The sequence below is a fragment of the Oryctolagus cuniculus genome, chromosome 16 (assembly GCF_051225735.1).
Source record: "Oryctolagus cuniculus isolate XC-2025 breed Fujian yellow rabbit chromosome 16, ASM5122573v1, whole genome shotgun sequence".
In the NCBI taxonomy this organism is placed as follows: domain Eukaryota; kingdom Metazoa; phylum Chordata; class Mammalia; order Lagomorpha; family Leporidae; genus Oryctolagus; species Oryctolagus cuniculus.
Window position 1 is genome coordinate 25,247,586 of NC_142882.1, and position 23,347 is coordinate 25,270,932.

A 23,347-nucleotide genomic window follows, 5' to 3' on the forward strand; every position below is an offset into this window, starting at 1 on the left:
ATATAGGCAGCAGTTCATGTCCTGGCTGCTCCACTTCTGATCCACTTCTCTGCTCATGGCCCTGGAAAAGTAGAAGATGGTCCAATACCTGGGTTCTTGACACCCAAGTGGGAGACCTGAATGAAGCTCTTGGCACCTGGCTTGGGCCTGGCCCAGTTCTGGCCATTGCAGCCATCTAGGAAGTAGACCAGCAGATGGAAAATCTCTTTCTCATTCTCTCCCTTTCTCTATCTTTGCCTTGCAAATAAATGCTAAAAGAGAGAAAGATCTTCCATCTTAGATGGCTGCCATGGCCAGGGCTGAACCACACAGAAACCAGGAGCCAGGCACTTCATCTGGGTCTCTCACATGGCTTACAATGGCCCAAACACTTAAGTCATCCTTTGCTGCTTTTCTCAGGCCATCAGAAGGGAGCTAGGTTAGAAGTGGAGCAACTGGGACATGAACTGCTGCTCATCTGTGAAGCTGGCATTGCAGATGGTGGCTTTCCCCATTGTGCCACAATGTCAGCCTCACGAGTGCCAGTTTGAGTCACAGCTGTTCCACTTCTGGTCCAGCTCCCTGCTAATGCAACTGGGGAAGCAGAAACAGATGGCACAAGTACTTGGGTCCTTGCACCAACATGTAACACTTGGTTGGACTTCCAGGCTGGGCCAGCATTATTCATTTCAGTCTCTTGAATGAACCAGCAGATGCAAGATCCCCATCCTTCTGTCTCTGCTTCTTTCTCTGTAACTCTGCCTTTAAACTAAAATTTTTAAATCTTAATAAAATAAAGGAAAAGGGTGAAAGAGTAGCCATAGTAAAGTAATAGAGCAAAGCTACAGTTGTGCTGTCCCTCAGCAGCCTTCTGCCTTAAGTGGGAAGTCTCCAGCTTACAGACACTGACATAAAAGACACATTCACAAGACATTTCAAAACAACAGATGAGAGGTTTACAAAGCATATTTGTTTTATGGTAACTTTCATTCAATAGGTACACTGGGTTTAGATATAAGCCTTTTGTGCAGCCAAGTTAACCCAGGGTCTAAATCAAAGAGATATACTGAGGAAGATGTGCTGCCAGGGGAGAGAGCTGCATTGTCTCATTGCTCTTGTAGCATCATAAAGAGAATGAAAAGAGCTACTCATGTGCATGGTTATAAGGAGGACAGAAGCACAAACATTTCAGAAGGGGGGAGCAAATTTCAAATATAGTTATTTTAAGAAAATGAAATGAAGTGAATTTCAGAATATAGTGTGGAGTAGAAAAACACCATCAGTTCATCAATTCTCACAGGGATCCAGGAAAACTGCCCTGCCTATCCATAGACCAAATGTTTCAAAACCCATTTTCTGATTAAATTCAGAAGATTACAGGAATCAGCACTCTGGGTGTTCAAATGCCAAATTAAGTTTTAGTTTCCACTATGGGCAGATGTAGCCCAATCACTCAGAACATGAGAAAAACTTTTCCATATGAAGGAACATGAAATATTCAGGCACACAGAATAACTGTGCTTAGTGCTCCAAGTGAACCCCAGGATAAGCACCCAGAAAACCTGTTAGGTCTTGGGTCCAGTGCAGTGGTGTAGCATGTAAAATTTTATTTGTTTATTTAAAAGGCAGAATTACAGAGAGGCAGAGGCACAGAGAGTGGTCTTCCATGCACTGATTCATTCTGAAAATGGCTGCAATAGCCAGAGCTGGATCTATCTGAAGCCAGGAGCCAGAATCTTCTGTCAGATATCCCATGCAGGTGCAGAACCCAAGAACTTGAGCCATCTTCCACTGCTTTCCCAGGCCACAGCAGAAAGCTGGATCTCAAAAGAGCACCCATATGGGATGCCAGCACTATAGGTGGCAGCCTCACCTGCCATGCCGCAGTGCCAGCCCTCAAAATAAACCTATTTTAAATGAGGGATGGGAGAGAGTTTGTTTCTCCAAAGCAAGGATAACAAGATAATACCACACAGAAGAAGCTCCTCGCTCCTGGCTTTGGATCGGCACAGCTCCGACCACTGTAGCCAATTGGGGAGTGAACCAGCAGATGGAAGACTTCTCTCTCTCTACCTCTCCTTCTCTCTGTGTGTAACTCTGACTTTCAAGTAAAATAAATAAATCTTTAGAAAATAACTACTAGTACTCATTAACTTCAAAAATATAGAAATTTAATGAAACTCAAAATATAACCAAAATAATCTACTACAAATTATAATCTTTGAGTCATATTAGAAAAAAATTAACCCCTCCCACACTTTGAAAAAATGCACATGGGGCTGGTGTTGTAGGTTAAGCAGACCCTGGCAGTGCCAGCACCTCACATGGGCACTAGTTCAAGACCTGGCTGCTCCATTTCCAATATAGCTCCCTACTAATTCACCAAGGAAAGCAGAGGGTGATGGCCCAAGTGTTTGGGCCCCTGAAATCAAGTGTGAGAACCAGAAGAAGCTCCTAGCTCCTGGGTTCACCTGGCCCAGCCCAAGTCATTGTGGCCATCGGAGGAGTGAACCAACAGATGGAAGACCTCTCTTTCAATCTCTCTGTAAATCTGCCTTTCAAGTAAATAAAATGAATCTAAAAAATACCCTGTATACAATGTAGTATTTTGGTTATTCCCTCATACAAAGAAAGCTCGGATAAACTGTAGATGAATCCTCCTGGCTTGATGCAATTCAGAAGGATGATTGCCTTCTGCCACCCTGTGGTAGACATCAATGAAAGTTATTAATGGGAAGATGAATTGGCCAGTGCCATAGCTCACTAGGCTAATCCTCCACCTGCAGCACTGGTACTCTGGGTTCTAATCCCAGTTGGGGCACCAGTCCTGTCCTAGTTGCTCCTCTTCCAGTCCAGCTCTCTGCTGTGGCCCAGGAAGGCAATGGAGGATGGCCCAAGTGCTTGGGCCCTGCACCCACATGGGAAGGGGCATATTTTCTCTTTTCTTCCTTACTCCTCCTCACGTTAACACCTTGTACAAAGGCTTACACAGACCACAGTCATTATGAAAATCTATCACTAATATCCTCCCATGTTGAAAATGTCATGGGGTTAAACACAGAACCCAGAATAAGAAAAATAATGGGAAGCTGGGGTTCTGGCTGAGCGGGTAAAACCATAAGGGTGCTGGTTCGAGACCTGGCTGCTCCACTTCTGATCCAGCTCTCTGCTATGGCCTGGGAAAATAGTGGAAGATGACCCAAGTGCTTGGTCCCCTGCATCTGTGTAGAAGACCTGGAAGAAGTTCCTGGCTCCTGACTTCAGATCCATGCAGTTCTGGCCATTGTGAAGATCTGGGGAGTGAACCAGCAGATGGGAGACCTCTCTCTCTCTCTCTGTGTGCCTTTCCTTTCTGTAACTCTGCCTTTCAAATAAATAAATGTTTTCTTTTTAAAAAGTAATTGGCCCTCTTAATTAAAACTGTATGGACTGTAAGATAACCAGCTTGGTGGAGCATTGAGTGACTGTAAAGAACCAGAAGAGAAAAATTGCACTTTTCTGTATTTATATTTTCATAGCTCTCCACTTTATGAAAATCCATATTAAAGTAGCTCATTATTAACACACACGGTAGACTTGCATTAATTTCAGTTCACGCCAGTGCCATGGCTCAATAGGCTAATCCTCCACCTAGCGGCACCGGCACACCGGATTCTGTCCCAGTTGCCCCTCTTCCAGGCCAGCTCTCTGCTGTGGCCAGGGAGTGCAGTGGAGGATGGCCCAAGTGCTTGGGCCCTGCACCCCATGGGAGACCAGGATAAGCACCTGGCTCCTGCCTTTGGATCAGCACGGTGCACTGGCCTCAGCGCGCCAGCCACGGCGGCCGTTGGAGGGTGAACCAATGGAAAAGAAAGACCTTTCTCTCTGTCTCTCTCTCTCTCTCACTGTCCACTCTGCTTGCAAAAAAAAAATCAGTTCACTTCTCACTTTGCAAAGAGATTAGCAGCAGGTAGTAATAGTTGACATCCCTAATAACATAAGAAAGAAGGGGTGAAGACAGAAATTGAAAAGCAGGAAAATAAATCAGCTATGTTTCCATGGCCTCAAGCTCCAGATTGAAAAAGGGTCTGTTAATTAAACACAGAGGAGAGATCAATGCACAAAGCTACTGCACAAGCTTCACATTGCCACTGGGAAATACATCCAAACACAAGGTGCCCCAGCTGTCAGATGTGTCCACAGGGTCCAGCATGGGGGCCATGAGCCAGATCCTACTCTGATCTTCTCTCTCCACCTCTCTGCTGCCTCAGGCTCCCAGCTGAAGGCCACCAAGCCCGCCCAGCTGGAACTACCATGGGATATAACAGGAAGCCCAGCCAGAAAACATTCTTTGACCCACCCAAAGTGAGAACTGGGCTTATTTAAATATAGGGAATGGGACCCCTTCCTTCACCTTACTCTCAACTGCCCTGCTTGTGCCATTACTCGTCCTGTGTACTTTAAGGAGAATTTGAGTGAGGCAACCTGTGGGACTGGCCGAGCGTTGGGAGACTGGGAAGCGGTGGTGAGAGACACAACACCTGGGCCCCAGCCTCGACTCTGCCGGAGAAGCTCCCAGAATCACTGAGAAGCTAGTGATCAATATCTGGGAGCTGACATCCACCATCACACCCACCCCTCTCCCACACATGCATAGATGCCCCTTCCTATTCTCCATACTTGCCATGTAAAACCTTAGGAGCACGTCCCCTTTCTTCAGGACACCTGGAGAGCAAAGTGGAGAGTGTGGGACAGGAGAAGTCACTGGAATTTGGGACCCACGGGTGGCAGATGCAGAAGCACAGAAGCAGCCGGTGGTAGGTCTGGGGTGTGTGCTCCCCAAATGCCTGCAATTGCACTTGCAGAGCAAGACGCCCCAGTGAATGTGGGAGAAAGAGCAAAGCAGCCTCTCAGGGAACACTCTGACCAGTAAATGAACTTCATCTGTTCCCAACCCTGAGCCACAGGGAAAGGCACGCGAATGCGCAGGTTCTCCCACATTCACACGCACAGGCATTCAGAGAGGAAAACGTTAGAGCACCGGGTGACTCTGGGAAATGGAGTCCAGGCCAGGGCATTCCTAGATAGACTTACTGGCCCTCTCCTAGGGCTTCAGTGTGGGGTGGGTGGAGACAGGCTGGGAACCAGAGGGTGTTTGCTTTTGTTTACATCCCTCCTTCCCTTCCTTCCCACCCCTAATCTCAAGGGTCAGGTGCTGTTCTTCCTTTCTTGAACAAAATCTTAAGAACTGACAGCCACTGCTGCTGAGTCCCAAATGCCAGTTCCCTCACACATCCTGTTTCCCTCAGAAAAATCCCCCTGCTGCTTTATTCCTGGGCAGCTTCTCTCAAGTAATAAATGACAATTATTTCAATGTAACTCTTAGCACAGGTGTAGACAGCATAGTTTAACATATAGATTTCAGAATACAATTTTTATTTGTGTCTTGTTGATGTTTGTTGTTCTTTTCAAAGCATTTCACACCACCCTCTAATTCACCAAGTAGAAAAACAACAACAACAACAAAAAAAAAAAACAGGAGAGCTGGATACAGGACTAACATTGCCAAGTATCTTCTAGGGGCCAGATTAACAGAGTAAATGCCTTACTTTGTATCATTTATACCTTAGGTCAATTCTGGAGACAGTATTATCAATTTACAAAGAGAAAGCCGAGGTGGAAAGAGTTCAGAATTGAATTTGCCCACAGAAATATGGTTAAAAAGTCTAGGTTAAAGGCCAACCAAAGTTAACTATAGGCATTCGGATCTGGCTGAAGAGCCCATGAAATTATTTTAGGCATGGAAAGTCAAGACACTCTCAAAAAAAAAAAAAAAAAAAACTAAATGAAAGATCTCTGTGAGTGAGATCCCAGTGGAAAGAATGGGCCATCAAAGAAGGGTACCTTTCTCTGAAGGGAGGAGAGCTTCCACTTTGACTATGACATTGTCTAAATAACATTGAAGTCAACAAACTCAAAAGGCTTCCATAGCCTTGGCAACTCATGACTAGAGCCTAGGGAGATTTCTGACACCATAAACAAGAGTGTCAATTTGTTAAGTCAACAACAGGAGTCACTGTGCACTTGCTCCTCATGTAGGATCTCTATCCTTAATGTGTTGTACAAGGTGAATTAATGCTATAACTAGTACTCAAACAGTATTTTTCACTTTGTGTTTCGGTGTGGGTGCAAACTGTTGAAATCTTTACTTAATATATACTCAGTTAATCTTCTGTATATAAAGAGAATTGAAAATGAATTTTGATGCGAATGGAATGGGAGAGGGAGTGGGAGATGGGAGGGTTGCGGGTGAGAGGAAAGTTATTGGGGGGGAACTATTAACTTCCAAAAACTGTACTTTGGAAACTTATATTTATTAAATAAAATTTAAAAAAAAGAAATATTTTGGGACCAGCACTGTGGCATAGTGGGCTAAGCCTCTGCCTTCAGCACTGACATTCTATATGGGTGCAGGTTCAAGTCCCTGCTGCTCCACTTCCAATTCAGCTTTCTGGTCTAGCCTGGGAAAGCAGTAGAAGATGGCCTAAATGCTTGGGACTCTGCATGCACACTGGAGACCCAGAACTTCCTGGCTCCTGACTTTGGATAAGCTTACCTATGGTCATTGCAGCCATTTGGGGGAGTGAACCAGTGGATGGAAGACTTCTCTCTCTCTCTACCTCTGCCTCTCTGTAACTCTGCCTTTCAAATAAAAAAATAAATCTTTAAAAGGAAATATTTCTTTTAATTTGGGGTTCAGTTTCTAAACCCCAGATTTCTCATCTCTAAAATAAAAAGTGAAGGAGAGGAAGAGTATCTACAATGCTAATCTTCACTGTAGAGAAACATATAGGATTATAATTTATCTAAAAAAGAAAGGAGATTCAAAGTTGTTATTGCTGTATGGTTAATTTCCTCATGTTTAACATCAAGATAGCATATAAATATTATGCATTCTTAGGTATATGTGTGGTGTCTGATTTTTAAGATTTAAGTAGGAATGTAAATGGAAGCAGGATGACATGGAGTTCTGTTTCTGATTACTTTTGGCAATTATAATTCATGGGATTAGAATTGCTCGATTAGGAATGCTTAAATGTATCCATTCATTTCACACTAATGTTTATCATGTCAGGCAATATTATTTGTGTAGACTGCTTTTTCTTGCCAGATTGAAAATTCAGGAGGGCAAGAAATATGTTTGCTTTGACATTAAAACTCAGCATCTTGATAGAGTCATTCTTTTAGTTGAATGAATAAATGAGGCTATAAAAATTAAATAAATACAATTTCTGATCCCAAGAACTACCTAGTTGAAGAGACAATGAAATAGATATCTATTTGATAACTGCCACAATTAGATGACTGTATAATTTGTTGCTCAGAGATAAATTTGATCATAAAAGAGACATATTAATAATGACACAGGGTTGAAATGTATAAACAGAAACCATCCATGGCCAAGCAGGTTAAATGTTCACCCTAGCTTTGTAAGGCATTCCATTCATTACTTAGTAAGCATTTACTGAGCATTCTTTTGTGTGGTGTGTTGAAAGAACTACCAGCCACATGGTTTCCCTAGTTATTGGAGTAAGAGAACCTGAGCAATCAGAAAAAGGTTTGGATGAACTAAGAGGATTTACACAAAGGTAAGAAAAACAAAAAGCAGAGAGGTCAATTACAAAGTATATCAAAGGTAATTTAGTAGGATCTGAACCAAGGTATGGTGGTAGTGGGAATGAAGAAGAAGCAACAGATCAGAGGGAGATCTAAAATGCAGAAACAACAGGAATTCAATGGTAGATGAAGGCAGGAGGGAACTCATGTGTAAGTCTTCATTTAGATTTTATTATTTAATAGGCAAGGAGTTCTCAGTACATTAATGTTCATCATTAATAAAAGGCTACCTCCAACCGACTTATAAACTGCCCCTAAATCCAGGACACAGTCTCATGGGTAGCTACAATCTATAAGCCTTATGTTGATCATCATGCCAAATATTTTTAACTGCTACAATATACAATGGTCCTTTTTATGATGCAGTTACTTAGAAACTAGAAGACATAGTCAGGTCTATAAGAACAATCTAAATAAAAAAGTAAAATTCAGGGGCTGGCGCTGTGGCACAGCAAATAAACACTTGGGCTGAAGTGCTGCCATCTCATACAGGCACCTGTTTCAGACCTGGATGCTCCACTTTTTTTTGACAGGCAGAGTGGACAGTGAGAGAGAGAAACACAGAGAGAAAGGTCTTCCTTTACCATTGGTTCACCCTCCAATGCCCACTGCAGCCAGTGCTCTGTGGCCAGTGCATCACACTGATCCGAAGCCAGGAGCCAGGTGCTTCTCCTGGTCTCCCATGTGGCTGCAGGGCCCAAGGACTTGGGCCATCCTCCACTGCACTCCTGGGCCACAGCTGAGAGCTGGCCTGGAAGAGGGGCAACCGGGACAGAATCCGGCACCCTGACCGGGACTAGAACCCGACGTGCCTCTCCTCTCTCTGTGTAACTCTGATTTTCAAATAAATAAATAATAAATATTTTTAAAAAGTATAGTAATGGTCAATATTTATAAAAAAGTTAAATTAAAAACACCTCAAAATCATATAATTCAAACCTAAATTTGGAATACCTCAGTAATTCACAATTTATATATTCACCAACCTTAGGTAAGCACAATCAAGCAGGAAAGAAGTGAAAAAAATTTCCCCGGGGTAGGGGGTGGCACTACGGTGCAGTGGGTACAGTTGCCACCTGCAGTGCCAGCATCCCATATGGGCATTGGTTCGAGTCCCAGCTTCTCCACTTCTACTACAGCTCTCTGCTATGACCTGGGAAAACAGTAGAAGATGGTTTAAGGCCTTGGTCCCCTGCACCCACATGGGAGACCCAGAAGAGGCTCCTGGCTCCTGGGTCATGGCTCCTGGCTTCAGATTGACACAGCTCCGGCCATTGCAGCCAATTGGGAATGAACCAATAGATGGAGGGCCTTGCCCTTTCTTTCTTCCTCTCCTTTGCTCTCTGTGGAACTATTTCAAATAAATAAGTAAATCTCTAAAAAAATTTCCTGTAATAACCAAAATGCACATTATAAAGTCCAAGTAAGGTGTCTAGCCACTGGGTCACCATCATGACTCATAAAAAACTCACTCTGCCTTGGTTACTCTGATATGAGTGGATGGACACAAAGCAGAAAAGCAAGCAATAGGTTTGAGCAGTGAATAAATGGAAAGAGCTCCAACAACAATGCTGTAGAGCTCTGTGGCTCCTAAATGAATGTAATATGCAGGCAGGCATCTCCTTAATTTCTGCCATGCTCTGAGTTGTTCTAGGACCATAGAACTGAGCACAAAAATCAGAGCTTTCAAGTCCAACATCCACAATTCACTTAGTGATAGTGGAGTACTGTAGCTTTGTTTCATGAGTACAACTAAACCTCACACACTTGATATGCCATTCTGTTAGGATCCACTGGAACTGGAGAGTGTATGGGGTCAGAGGGAGTAGAGGAGCATGGTGTGTGGGTCTCATGGTGGTGGTAGCTGTGCAGAGGGAGGGGTGGAGGAGGAGAAGAGCAAGAGCCCCTAGCACTGTGGGAATGAGGAGCAGAGGGTGAATGGAGAAAGGGTGACTGTATGCATTATGCCTGGTACTCTCCTGGGTATAATTGATGCAACATGAATAATGTGAGTATCATGATTACTCTAAAGGCAATTTGAGTCCTGGTGGACAGATGACAAGGACATAGATAATTAAAAACAGTGTGACAAAAGTTGTAGGTGCACAATACAATCTCTTACATCGTTTTTGGATGCCATGCCTATCAGGCAGGAACCATCAGGTTAAGGTCAGATTTCAGGGCTGGCATTGTGGTGTGGAGGGCAAAGCCACCCCCAGCAGTGTGAGCATCCCATATGGGCACCAGTTCAATTCCCAGCTGCTCCACTCCTGATCCAGCTCTCTGCTATGGCCTGGGAATGCAGATGGCACAAGTCCTTGGGCCCCTGAACTCTCATGGGAAGACCTGGAGGAATCTCCTGGCTCTTGGCTTCTGAGCAGGGCAGCTCCTGCCTTTGTGGCCAACTGGGGAGTGAAACAGGGTATGGAAGACCTCTTTCTCTCTCTGCCCCTCCTTCTATCTCTGTGTAATTCTGAATTTCAAATAAATAAATCAATCTTTTTTTTAAAAAAAGAGTCAGATCTCAGAGGAAGCAGAGCCTAGAAATGACAGCATTGTATGAAATAAAAATAGACAGATGGTAGGTAGAAGCTTGGTAACTGAAGCTGGGATCAGAACATGGATCTTGACTGGGAGGCTGTCAAACCACTCATCAACCTGGACAAGCCTGGGATCTCCCAACCTCTATCCTAGTGCCCATGCCTTGGCAGAGATGCATAACCAAGAAAGAGAAAATCATCTCTGGCTTTGGCTGAGAGGACTATGGGAGCTCCCCACATGTGAATCCAGAATCTTTTTAACCCTGAGATTCCCTCTTTCATAGGAAGGCTTTTCTGGCCTTGTCTTCTTAGCATAAACCTCTCATGCCACCAGACCTCCCATAGACCCACATCACAGGGCACATGATAACCTATGGCTGAATGAACAGAATCTTGAGGTATCATGTAAATGGAAGACTCATGAATCTATTCTCAGCTTATAGGTATACTTGAAGGTGAGAAAACTGAGGCAGGGGACGTTGGTCAGGCTCAACCACAGAGTCCTCCTTACAAAGCAAGCAAGCAAGAAAGAAAGAGGAGAAAGTAAGAAAGAAAGAGGAGAAAGAAGAAAGGAAGGAAGGAAGGAAGGAAGGAAGGAAGGAAGGAAGGAAGGAAGAAAGAAAGAAAGAAAGAAAGAAAGAAAGAAAGAAAGAAAGAAAGAAAGAGAGAGGGAGGGAAAAAGAAAACAAAGAAAATCCTATGCACACTTCAGAAGTGCCCAGCCACCCACCTCCTGAGTACATGCTCCTGGAACAATGACAAATACCTGAAGACCAGAATTGGACAGGCACTATCTTGACAGTGTAGAAAGCATTTGGGGAGGAAAAGCCCTGCCCCACTAGAGCCCATTGGTCAAAGGATACAGCAGAAGACTCAGAGGCTTGCTGCATCACACATTTGCCCACAGAGTAGGATGATCACAGAAGGCCTGAAGACGTTTTGTGAGTTGTGGCTTTGTGGTACTGCCTGCAGCTGTTGACACATCAGGGATGACTGGTGGCAGTGGTTTGAGCTAATCCTGTCTCTGCCTGACCAGCACTGCAGTATGCATGGAGTCTGCTCCTGGAGTGCCTGATGAGGCCAAGGGATGTGTGTAGACCTACAGTCAGAGGAAGTATGAAGCACTGGCCTCAAGGTTGGAAAGTTGCCATAGCAACAATATTTTCAGGGGATGATGTGGCAGGGTTAGCCCTGCAAGGCAGGGTGGTCTCCTAAATACATGTCCTTCCCTTTATGCTCCTCTGAACTTAGATGAGCCTGAGTCGAGTGCAACAACCTGGGTGGGTGATGCTGAGAGACCACCAGATGAAATTCTGGTTAATGTATGCAGGTCATAATGACAACCGTATATGCAATGTTAGGTGCTGTCCCCTGCATTCACCCACATGCCTGATATGAATGAGGGTCTGACAGAGGGAGAGTGGGCCATGGGATTTTCAAGAAGGACCTGTGAGCAAGTGAAGCAGGCTGATTTCTTACCTGGGGCTACTAGAGAAGGGCAAGGGAGGTTTGCAAGCTAGAAAATGAGCAAAGAGATAGGAAATACTACATCCCCTTAGCCCCTTCCCCAAGATGCACATTCAAGGTTAGCAATTGCCCTCCTCTTAAATCTGAATTGGTGCTAGTAATGATGTAGGAACTTGTGAATAAAGGGCCCAATGTGGCTAATATTCTGCTGGTCTTTCCTAAAATGACCCAACAAATAATATTTTCTTAAAACAAATATAGGCATGCATATAGCTTGAGACTTGACTGAGAGTTCTTGCAAAATATAAGTACTCTTTGCTGACTTGAAAGATGCTAAATGTGTGGCTCCATATTGGGGGTTTGGAGTTCTGTCATTAGAGCTGGATTTTGCCATTGGTGGTGCACATCATTTTCTCTACTAGGTCTCTGACAACTCCTATGGCATTTACCCTTGCTAGACATTTCCTCAGATTCCCAGCTGAAAGGCAGCCAAACGTGAATCCTATTATCGAAAGGCTGACATCTGTGGTCTCTTTGTGTGAGACTCTCATTTGTTAGGCTGGAAGAGTGAAAGCATCACTCAACAAGAAGCACCGGAGACAGACCTGATGAGCATGTCTGTTTATTAGCAATCAGGCACAGATTTGTATAGGGTAAGTGGGGAAGAAAAAAGCCTGAAAGTGGTAACAGTAATTCTATAGGGCAGAAGGGGCAGCATGCCAAAAGGCTTCTAACTAATTGACTTCTAGGTCACATAGGACTCATAGGCTCCTGGGCTCCTTTGTGCAACCAGCCCACATCTGGCTGTTGCTTATCAGCTCTCTGTTTATGAACCACAAAAGCACAGCCACAAGGCTTCCAACAGGAAGTGGGGAATGGAGGAAATGGGCCTGGAGCTCCTGCAACTTGCCAGCAGCCAGACTGTGGGGTCCCTCCCAGCAAGCATGGTGCACCATGCCCTCTCAACTTTCTGCATGGGGCAGGGCAGGCAGTCCCATGGGATCACCCACAGAAATCTATCTTAACTGCAAAAGATTGTGATTGGCTACATTTTTATGATAGAATTTATATCAGAAATTTTCCATCAAAGTATCCTTTATTCTGGATGTATCATACACAGTGATGGAGGAAGAAAAATTCTTACATCCATGTTGACCTCTCACCTACACAACAAGCAGGCTCCTGTTTGTCTTGCTAATACAGCCTCTTCCCCCCAACCCCACCATGACCATCCTTGTCCTGCCTCAACTTTTGGACACAACAACATATGAAAGCTCCTGCTATCAGCCTGAGATCTCCTTCACTCTTCCCAAGCTGTCTCCCTCTATCTCAGCAGCTCAGCCTCAGAATCCAGCCTCATTCCGAACCACTCCCAGCTCACACTGTGACCTCAACGGACCTTTAAATCTAGCCCAAGCACTTCTCTATCTCAGCAGCTCTGCTTTAGCTCAGACCTCCAAGCTCCTTCCCACTACTTTGTACAATATAAAGCACTAGTCTGTAAGACAGGGGGTTCTCTCTTTGCTGTGTGCTTGCTGGGAACTCTCTGTCATGCATTCACCTTGGAGTGAATAAACCTTCTGAATAAACCTGGACTGCCTGTGGCTTCATGCTCTGTCTCCTCTTTCTTGGCACAAAGTTTGTATTGTTTTGTGGACTTGTGTAATGGAGATGAAGTATATTACCTCAATCCCTGACCATTTAAAAACCAATTTATAAACAAGGACATGGAATGTGGCTCCACTAAAGTGTATCTGTGATCTTAGAAAGTCTTTTGGCTGCTTTTATTGGAAGGTGAGTGTCAGGAAGTGAACTGATAAAAGCGATTGATGAGATTTCCTTTGAATTCTGTGGTGCTTCCCTGAAACTTGGAACACTTTGGTGATTTAAGCCCTTCAGATTAAAAACTCATTAACAATTCTTGCTCAAAGTGCTAAAAATAATCAGCTACCTAGATCATGGACCTTGGATAAATGTTCTCTCTCCAACTTGAAGCTTTAAAAGAGGACTTAAAATGTCTTAAGATTGATGTTTTCAGGAATAAAATACAAAGAACTACCCTTTTTTCTTTGACTTAGCTGAACTTAGCTGTGAGAAGGAAGGGGAGTGTGGAACCCAGTGACTACTGATATTGGGAGGCCTGACCTATTAATGGCTACTCCCATGATTTTCTAAAGCTTTTATATGTGAGTTAAATCAAGTGAGAAAATATAGTGTGCAAGCAAAAGGACTCTGAAAATCAATATGTTGCCCATGATAGAGACGAGGGTACATGAGGAGTCTTCAAAAATTTCATTAAAAATGTGTGTCAGAGAAAAACTAGGTATCAATTTTTTAATTGTAATAAAATTAACTTACCTTTTAATTCCATTTTTTTTTTTTTAAAAAGATTTCATTTATTTACAGACATTGAGAGGTAGAGACAGAAAGTCCTTCCCTCCATTGGTTCCCTCCCCAAATGGCTAGAACAGCCAGAGCTGCACCAATCTGAAGCCAGGAACCAGGTGTTTCTTCCTGGTCTCCCATATGGGTGCAGGGGCCCAAGCACTTGGGCCATCTTCTATTGCTTTCCCAGGCCACAGCAGAGAGCTAGATTCAAAGAGGAGCAGCCAGGACTAGAACTGGCACCCATATGGGATGCGGGCACTGCAAGTGGAGGATTAACCCACTGCACTACTGCACTGGCCCTTGAATTCCATTTGTGTTGTGTATTCTTAAGAGTCTCCTTGGATATAGTTTGCCCTATGTGTAGTCTAGAGCACTCTAGGGAGGAATATGGGAGACATTGATCCCTCTGCAGCTACATGATGTGTTGATTGAGCTTATAAATTCAGAGTATGGGAACTCAAGGGTAGCCCATTGGAAATAGCCTGTTAGGACATAATAGTAATAGTGGTTAACCAGTATTTAATGAGTCATTATATGCCAGACATGACTATTAGTATTCTAAATGTGTTGTCCCATTTCATTTTTTGCTTAAGCACTAGATATAACTATTGTTATCATTTTCCAGATGAAGAGGAACAGAGATTACCCAAGATGCTATTGCTAAGCATGACAAAGTCAGCATTCAAACCTGGAAGCATTTCTTAATGACGATGGTTAATTTTTGTTTGGATTTGTCAGTCTAGTTGATTGTATATACTATATATATACTGTCTACAGATTCCAATGAAGGGTTAAAAAGTTAAAAGCTGCTTCCCCCCCCAACCTCCTCTGGTGAACTTTCCTGACCTCGTTAGACTTGCTCTGCATAGCCATTCTCTATAAAGTTAATTGGTCAGTAAATTACCCCAATGTGAGCGTAACCTCAGTTTCACCTAAGTGAGATAGAAGAAGTCACCATATATCTCTGCCTCCTGGACCCCTGACTCCACCAGGTGTCCCTTATCGCCATTCGGCTGCATTCCTAGGTATCATCAAGGCAGTTCCTGCAATCTTGTGTGGCCCTCCCTTTTGGCAATAGGAGGCTTTTTGATACTCCCTGTATTCATAAATCAACTGGTTGTAAAATCACTTAACTTTTATCAATTGTTTACTCTATACCACTGTCTGCTCTATGCAATGATTGATTTTCTTTGTTTCAATGTGTATAAAAACCCCAACCCAAGACTATTCGAGGCCGCTCGCCTGTACTGGGACGGGGGCCCCGACATGTCGGAACATCAATAAACTTTACCCTTTGTTAATTACATGAGAGAAGGTCTCTTGGAGCGTTTTTGGGGTGGCAAGAGCAATTCAACTCTAATTCGACTGTAACATATGGAGGTTCCACCGAGATGGCTCTGCTGCCCACGGACATCTCCAACGGACATCTCTCGGGGTAAGTAAAGGCGCCTAAAGGATAGGGACTCTGTGCACGTGCATTTCTGTTTCTGTATCTGGTTCAGGCCTGAAGCGGTTTCGGGCTGGCACGGTAGACGTTGGGCTGGCAGACGTGCCCGGAAGCCACAACGCTACAGCCTCGAGGGACGCCTCGGGAGGACCGGGAGACTGAGGACGCTCAGCGAAACTCCCATCTGGAATTCCCGCGGTCGGGAATTCGGTGCCAGCATCAGTATTCACCCTTTGTCTTTCAGGTTTTACTTCTATTGCATAAACTGTTTTCAGACTCACATTTTGTGTTGCCGGCATTGTCACAGGACTCTGATGTGGTTCCGGAGTCTGTGTTTGTCTGTTTGTGTGTGGCATAGTCGCGAGACTCTGAAGTGGTCCCAGAGTCTGCATTTGTAGGTTCTGATGTGGTTCCGGAACTTGCATTTGTATTGTCGGCATTGTCACAGGGCTCTGATGTGGTTCCGGAGTCTGTGTTTGTCTGTTTGTGTGTGGCATAGTCGCGAGACTCTGAAGTGGTCCCAGAGTCTGCATTTGTAGGTTCTGATGTGGTTCCGGAACTTGCATTTGTATTGTCGGCATTGTCACAGGGCTCTGATGTGGTTCCGGAGTCTGTGTTTGTCTGTTTGTGTGTGGCATAGTCGCGAGACTCTGAAGTGGTCCCAGAGTCTGCATTTGTAGGTTCTGAAGTGGTTCCGGAACTTGCATTCGTATCTGTGTCTGTGTGTCAGTGTGGTTCTCGGACCCCATCTGGGACTCTGTAGGGGGGCAGGCTCCCCACCTCTGTAGGAATGAAGCTGTCGCTCCGCAGGCGTGAGGCCGATGTTCCATTTTTGTCTTTTTTGTTTTGTTCAGTGCCTTTTTGTGAGTCTCTTTGGTGTTTGTTTTTGGCTATTTGTATTTACCTTTCTGAAATTCAGACAATGGGACGGGTTTAGACAACTCTTAGAAAGGGAGACTAACCACCCTTTGTTCTGCAGATTGGCCTACCTTTGAAGTATGGTGGGCGCCTAAGGGCACCCTTGACATCCTGGTCTGGCAAGATCTGGTAAAAACTCCCTTTCCTGGTTAAAGCCTCTTTTACTCCCTCAGAAATAACCTTCAAAAAAGATTTTAGTCGTCCAGGACCGTCCCAGCAAAGCAGATAAAACAAACTAAGACTTCAGCCTCGGCGCCGCTCTATTCTGTTTTACAGGGCGACTCTGAAGATTTGATTTTCCCTCCTCCCTACCAGCCGCCCGGCCCTGGCTGTGGGGCCGGCAGCGGGGGCCACAGGAGAGGCTAAGAGAAGCAGCTCCCCAGGGGCCAGCAGATCCCTCCACTTTCCCCTCACAGGCAGCAGGGAAACCCCTGCTGTGCCATTAACAAGTGCTGAAACCCCCTGCGTGTTCAAACAAAGCTGGCCCTTTGAGCCTCAACCTGCGGGACTCAGCTGGGGCCCAGGAATGGCAGGTGGAGGATGGGAAGGCGCGCCTCCTGACTTATTCCTCAGGATCCTAACTCCCCGAGCCATACCCGTCACCCCAGACTGACTCCCCATGGCCGACCAAATGGGGCAAATGGATGGATCTCCTGGACTTCAGGACCCGGTAAGTCGCCCTGGGGCACTCAGTACTCAGGCCCGCCTTTGTGTGGAAGGGGGGGCTTCTGTTGCCCCTCTACCAGGGACCTGCCTGGTGTCTGCAATGGAAAAGAGCGTGTGTGTGGTGTAAATGTGTTTGTGGCTCCACGGCCCTGCAGCTACAGAGTCTAAATGGGCCGTAACCTGCAGCTCCGTGTTCACCAGGCGGGCGAAGCAATCTCACTCCGGATCAGTGCCTGTTCCGGAGGTCTTTATCTCTTGTTTTGTACAACCAAGGGGGACACATTATGGGAAAATTCCATTCAGAACCAACTGTTCTAAACTATATAATAAAAACTTTAAAAATGTTGTCTTAATTTAAAAATTCTTAACAGGTTATTCCAAAATGTAAATGGGTTTTATCAGCTCTTTTCTGTGCTGCTGTCCCTGACTTATCTGATGAGAGTGTTCACCTGTCTTGAAGGTTTCATGTTTTATTATTTGTAGTACTGAGACTACGTTGTTTATCTGTTTTTAATGTTTGAGTAATTACCCAACTGATCAAAAATGTATTAATTTTGGCTAAATGGTTTGACTCTGACAGCTTAAATTCTAAATCGAGTCTTCCAACTTTGGGCTTCCAGTCGGATCCCTGGAACTCTCAAAGGATGAGACTCTGAATTTGTTAAAGTAACAGCTGCTTGAGTCAATTCAGACTATGTAAAATGTATTAAAATGTTATAAATGGTGTCAGACCTATGCTGTATTCATGTTTTTACTTTCCAGCTAAAATGGTCTTATAAAAATAAGAGTAAATTCTGTATATACAAGCCTTTATGTTGTTGACTAAAGTAAGCCAGTGCAGATTGGTTCAGAAAATTAAGGTAATGCAAATGCCCTTCGGTTTGCTCAGTGGCTTGCTTGCTCAGTTTTACATGTCTTTGATGTGCTTTAAACTTGTTTCTTTTAATGATAAAGATCTTTTCAAAGTTGTAACCATGCACTAGTGACCATGTTTGTTGCTCAGGAGGTGTTGTCCTTATATTACTTAAAAGCATGGAAATGTAATTTTGACTTTTATTTCAGATACTGGTATGGTATTCATTAATAACTCTGTGTCTTAAGTCATCTAGGCATCAGTACTAAGTAAAACTTGGAAAAGTGTATTATGTGTACTTTTAACATCTCAAATTCGATAAGAGAGACTGTTTGAGTTTGTTAGCATGTATTCTCATAGGTTGTCCACACATGACAATTCAAGGCTATATAAAAATAACTACGGGTATAAAGTTTCCAAAAGTGTAAACAAGTCATAAAAAGTTTTAAAATGTTTAAAAATGGTCTAAATCATAAATCTTAAAATCTGTTTTCACAAAAACTGTAATGTCTATTTTAACAGTGTCTGCTTAATCGGCTACCCTGCCATTTCTAAAATTAGGTCCTGTAAGCTCTTTTTGACTCTGTTAAATTATTCTGAGTTATGTGATAATTTTGTGTACTAACTCTAATGTTCAGGGTTTTTATTTCTGGTTTATTCGACAACAAAAGACATAAAATTCATGTTCTGCCTAAGTAATTTATTGTGTAACAACCAGGCATTGCTAGTTCAAATGTAGATCAAATGGAGGTCTAGCCAAAAGGGAAAAAGTGTGCCAAAAGAGACTTAGAGACGACGGGAGATGGTTATGCGGCAAATGCTAAAAAACTGGGTTCCAGGAGCCCAAAAAGGCTCTAGTGTCCACAGGCTACACGGTGAAAGCCCAGAAACCCAGGCCCATAGCCCACTGGCTACACAGTAAATGTCCGGAGGCCAAGGAATGGCAGAGACCTCTACCACAATTTCTCCTCTAAGTCAGGCTACGCAGTAAGCACTGGTTAAACGCTGGTTAAATCTGAGAGCCCAGGAAGTCAGGCTAGAGACCCGACTCACTGCCTCACTTCTCCTCTTTTCTTTTCCAGAAGGGAAGTTACAACTGCTCTGCAGGACTCTACAGTAATATACAGTTTGACCCCCAGACCTTATGTAAGGGATGACTGACCATTTCTATAATAATGCCTGGTCACAGTATAGAGGACCAAACAGCATAGCCAGAATAAGAGGTTAAAATGTGACAGCTAGATCGATTTTTTGGTGTACGCGGTAAATGGGCAGAACTCCCCTTTTAAACCAAATTGAGGGATAGATAGGAAGTTGTACTGATGACCTCAAAGTATGCAAGCAGGTCACCACAGTTGATCTTACCTAAAAGATCATAGTTCTCCTCATGGGCACGGTCTTAACTCGCAGGAAAATAGTAAGTGTCAGAATTTGCCCATGACCATAGTTTTTTAGCTCACCCTAATATTAAAAAAAAACCTCCAAAAATCAGGGACGGGGTTGAGCACCCCCTTGACTGACATCATAGAGGCTGCCTCCTTGGTCCACTTTATTAGAGACCAGGAAATTGAGGAGCAAGCTAGCAGCAGGAGCGATGTAAGGATGGGCAACAGGCCAATCAGTGGCTGCTTTACACGGTGATCCACTGTCAAGGAAACCCAGCAAAGCCAATGCACCCCAAATGGCACCTGTTGCTGACATAAGGAGCCAGGGCATTGGGCAAGCAGCTGTTGTAACAGCGACTGCCTTCTGTCAACTCTGACAAGAGCAAGGCTACTGGACATGGAACTGCCCTGGGTGTCGAAGGACTCCTGGTTCAGAACCGCAGACCCTGTGGCCCCAAGCTAAAAAGCCTTTGGCTCTGCCCAGCTTCCAGCTCCAGCCACTGCTATTGGGGATGGCCTAGGGTCAGTAAAATGCAAGTTGCCTATTTCTATCAGCCTCCTATTCAGCTCTCCTCCTAGTCCAGCCATGTAATGCAAGTCAACAGGGTGCCTCCCTTAAGGGAGATTTGCATCTCTTACAATTCTCTTAATAGCACCCCATGGATAGGTCTGGGTCTCACACACCCAGCCAGGCCTTAAAAATAAACTTAAAAAGCCCTCCCTGCCAGTTCCAGGGGAAAGTGGTCCCCTCCACTCCTGTACTGAGACTATAGACTTGATCTATACCAGCAGAAGGGACCTAAAAGATAGCCCCCTGACTAACACAGATAAAGTTTGGTTCATAGATGGAAGCAGCTTTGTCAGACGGGACCTGCTTCTCAGGGTATGCAACAGTTACAGCATGCTCTGCTCCCAGGAACTTTTGTTCATTTAGCAGAACTGATTGCCTTAACCAGAGCTCTAGATCACACAAGAGATTTGTAAGGCATCTTCACTCTGCATGGAGACCTCAGTCTTCCAGTAACAATAAGGCAGAAAGAGCCAACCAGGCTCTATAGAAAACATTACAAGGATAGAAATGTGTGCTTGGTAAGTAAGGTTTAGAAGGAAAGAGTGTTCTTGGTAAAAAGGGTTAAAAAGAAAAGAGCTTTTTAAATAAGAAAAGGACATGGTTTGTAAAAATCCTGATGGCTAGTTTACTCTAGACTGGAATGGAAATAATGGAATGTTTCAAGTAAGTTAAAGAGGGTGTGTGAAGTCACAAAAGGTTATAAAAAAAAATTAGACATGCTAAGTGCTGTTCTGGGGGGTGTCTGTGCCATGTTCTAGGAAAAATGTTGTCCCTGGGTCAATCAGACTAGACAGGTACAAATCCAAATTTTCCTGGAAAAAGCCAAACAGCTCCAGGACCAGGCAAAGCAGGGCTGGGATTTCTGGCCTGATATCTGGTCACGGAAATCCTGGCTGTTTCCTCTCCTTGGCCCAATAACTTCTGCAATCTTGATGCTTCTCTTTGCACTGTGTGTTTTTAATGCCCTTGTTCATTTTGTCTCTAACAGACTAAAAGCTGTTAAACTCCAAATGGTCATCAGGCAAGGCTTCCAGCCCATTCCACTGGACTACCTGAGCAGCCCTCTGGACCGAGCCGCACCGTCTTTCCAAGGCCACTGTTGCACACCATAAGACAGGTAGCAAGAGGAAATACCCAAACCCCCCTCGACGCCCACATGCCAGCTTCGAAGAAGTTACAGAAAACGGAACTCCATCCATAATCCCAAAGAAGAATTTTGGGTATTACCTCTTGAGGGGAAAATATTAGACAGAAAGTCAGTTATGAGCTTATGTGTGTGTGACATAAAGGCCTAATGTGTCCAGCATATGCATCTACACCTCAGTCATCCTGACAATGTTTCACTGAAAGCCCGGCCTTTACATCCTGCCCTGCCCCCTTCTACCTGATAACCTGCCAGGTGGAGATCCCCACCCCTTCTGCCTGACAAATCTTCCACAACCTCCCGGATACAGCCCAGTATCTGCATTTCAGTATTGCAGAACAGGATCTCATTTTCATAGAGGGGGGGTTATGCGCAGCCCTTAAAGAGGAATGCTGCTTCTATGTAGACAAGACAGGGGTGGCGAGGGACAACATGGCTCAACTACGTAAATGCTTAGAGGAAAGACAGTGGGACAGACTTCAGCAACAGGGATGGTTTGAGTCGTGGTTCACTAAGTCTCCCTGGCTGACTACGTTATTATCAGCACTGGCAGGTCCCCTAGTTGTGCTGCTCCTAATTATTACTATAGGACCCTATATATTAAATAGGCTTGTCACATTTCTTTAAAAACAAGTCAAAAATGTTAAACTTATGGTAATTCGTCAACAATATGTAACACACGGGAAAGGGGAAACAGATGGTCTCTAAGATTAGAGACCCTGGCCTAAGAGGAGTGGGGAATGAAGGGTTAAAAAGTTAAAAGCCGCTTCCCCCCCCAACCTCCTCTGGTGAACTTTCCTGACCTCGTTAGACTTGCTCTGCATAGCCATTCTCTATAAAGTTAATTGGTCAGTAAATTACCCCAATGTGAGCGTAACCTCAGTTTCACCTAAGTGAGATAGAAGAAGTCACCATATATCTCTGCCTCCTGGACCCCTGACTCCACCAGGTGTCCCTTATCGCCATTCGGCTGCATTCCTAGGTATCATCAAGGCAGTTCCTGCAATCTTGTGTGGCCCTCCCCTTTGGCAATAGGAGGCTTTTTGATACTCCCTGTATTCATAAATCAACTGGTTGTAAAATCACTTAACTTTTATCAATTGTTTACTCTATACCACTGTCTGCTCTATGCAATGATTGATTTTCTTTGTTTCAATGTGTATAAAAACCCCAACCCAAGACTATTCGAGGCCGCTCGCCTGTACTGGGACGGGGGCCCCGACATGTCGGAACATCAATAAACTTTACCCTTTGTTAATTACATGAGAGAAGGTCTCTTGGAGCGTTTTTGGGGTGGCAAGAGCAATTCAACTCTAATTCGACTTTAACACCAAAAGGTTTTCCTTTAAAAAGATTTATTTATTTGGCTGGTGCTGTGGCTCACTAGGCTAATCCTCCACCTTGTGGTGCCGGCACACTGGGTTCTAGTCCTGGTCTGGGCACCGGATTCTGTCCCGGTTGCCCCTCTTCCAGGCTAGCTCTCTGCTGTGGCCAGGGAGTGCAGTGGAGGATGGCCCAAGTACTTGGGCCCTGCACCCCATGGGAGACCATGATAAGTACCTTGCTCCAGCCATCAGATCAGCATGGTGCGCTGGCTACAGCGGGCTGGCTGTGGCAGCCATTGGAGGGTGAACCAATGGCAAAAGGAAGAACTTTCTCTCTGTCTCTCCCTCTCACTGTCCACTCTGCCTGTAAAAAAAAGATTTATTTATTTTATTTGAAAGGCAGAGAGAGAGAGAGAGAGAGAGAGATCTTCCATCCACGGCTTTACTCCCCAAATGGCTGCAATGGCCAGAGATGGGCTGATCCAAAGCCCGGGGTTTCTTTTGGATCTCCCACTTGGATTAAGAGATTCAAGAACTTGGATCACCCTCCATTGTTTTCCCAGGCACATCAGCAGGGATCTGGATCTTAAATTGAACATCTGGGACTCCCACCAGAGGTCTTGGTTTGCCAGAGCTGCTGGCAATGGCTTTATTTGTTAAGACTTTCAAAAGGCCTTATAGATGACCTAAGTTGATGAGAGTAGAGAAGAGTTTGAGGCACTAAAGGACTTTGAATCACACCTTGAATGAGAAATCTGAGAATATTAGTGTCTCCCATCTCAGCTAACCTTCAAAAGAGGGTGATGTAAAGAGTTAATTCGCTTTCTGTTTTCCAAAGGGATGTGGCCCTTTGTCTCTCCTAGGGATTCAAGAGTGAAACACAAGGCAACCTTTGCACACCCAGGCCAAGGGATTTTGGCTGTATTTTTAGAGAGCTATAACACAGTGGGATAAACAAGTGCTGTGCTTCTGTAGGACCCAGAAACAATTTAACATAGCTTTCAGCCT

The 23,347-nt window shown here is 44.4% G+C and overlaps 1 protein-coding gene and 1 long non-coding RNA gene across 4 annotated transcripts in view; one reads left to right on the forward strand and one right to left on the reverse strand.

Annotated features, from left to right (window-relative positions):
- Nucleotides 1–5,092, reverse strand: part of LOC149121613 (uncharacterized) — a 43,612-nt gene extending 38,520 nt beyond the window's left edge. The window contains exon 1 of one of the 2 annotated variants that reach the window (XR_016223434.1): nucleotides 4,643–5,040. Coding sequence is in view for 1 of the 2 variants with exons in the window: in XM_089316567.1 (XP_089172693.1) it covers nucleotides 4,643–4,975 (333 nt within the window). In the remaining variant the exon portion in view is untranslated. Of the gene's footprint in view, nucleotides 1–4,642 lie in introns of both variants that reach the window. The other variant, XM_089316567.1, reaches the window with a different exon arrangement.
- A 9,805-nt stretch (nucleotides 5,093–14,897) lies between these two features.
- Nucleotides 14,898–22,277, forward strand: LOC149121614 (uncharacterized). Of its 2 annotated transcripts, none has more exons than XR_016223436.1 (2): nucleotides 14,898–15,465; nucleotides 20,859–22,277. It is a non-coding gene; the product is annotated as an uncharacterized LOC149121614 (long non-coding RNA). The 2 variants fall into 2 exon arrangements; XR_016223435.1 differs by lacking the exon at nucleotides 14,898–15,465 and adding an exon at nucleotides 15,476–17,065.
- The last annotated feature ends 1,070 nt before the right edge of the window (nucleotides 22,278–23,347 follow it).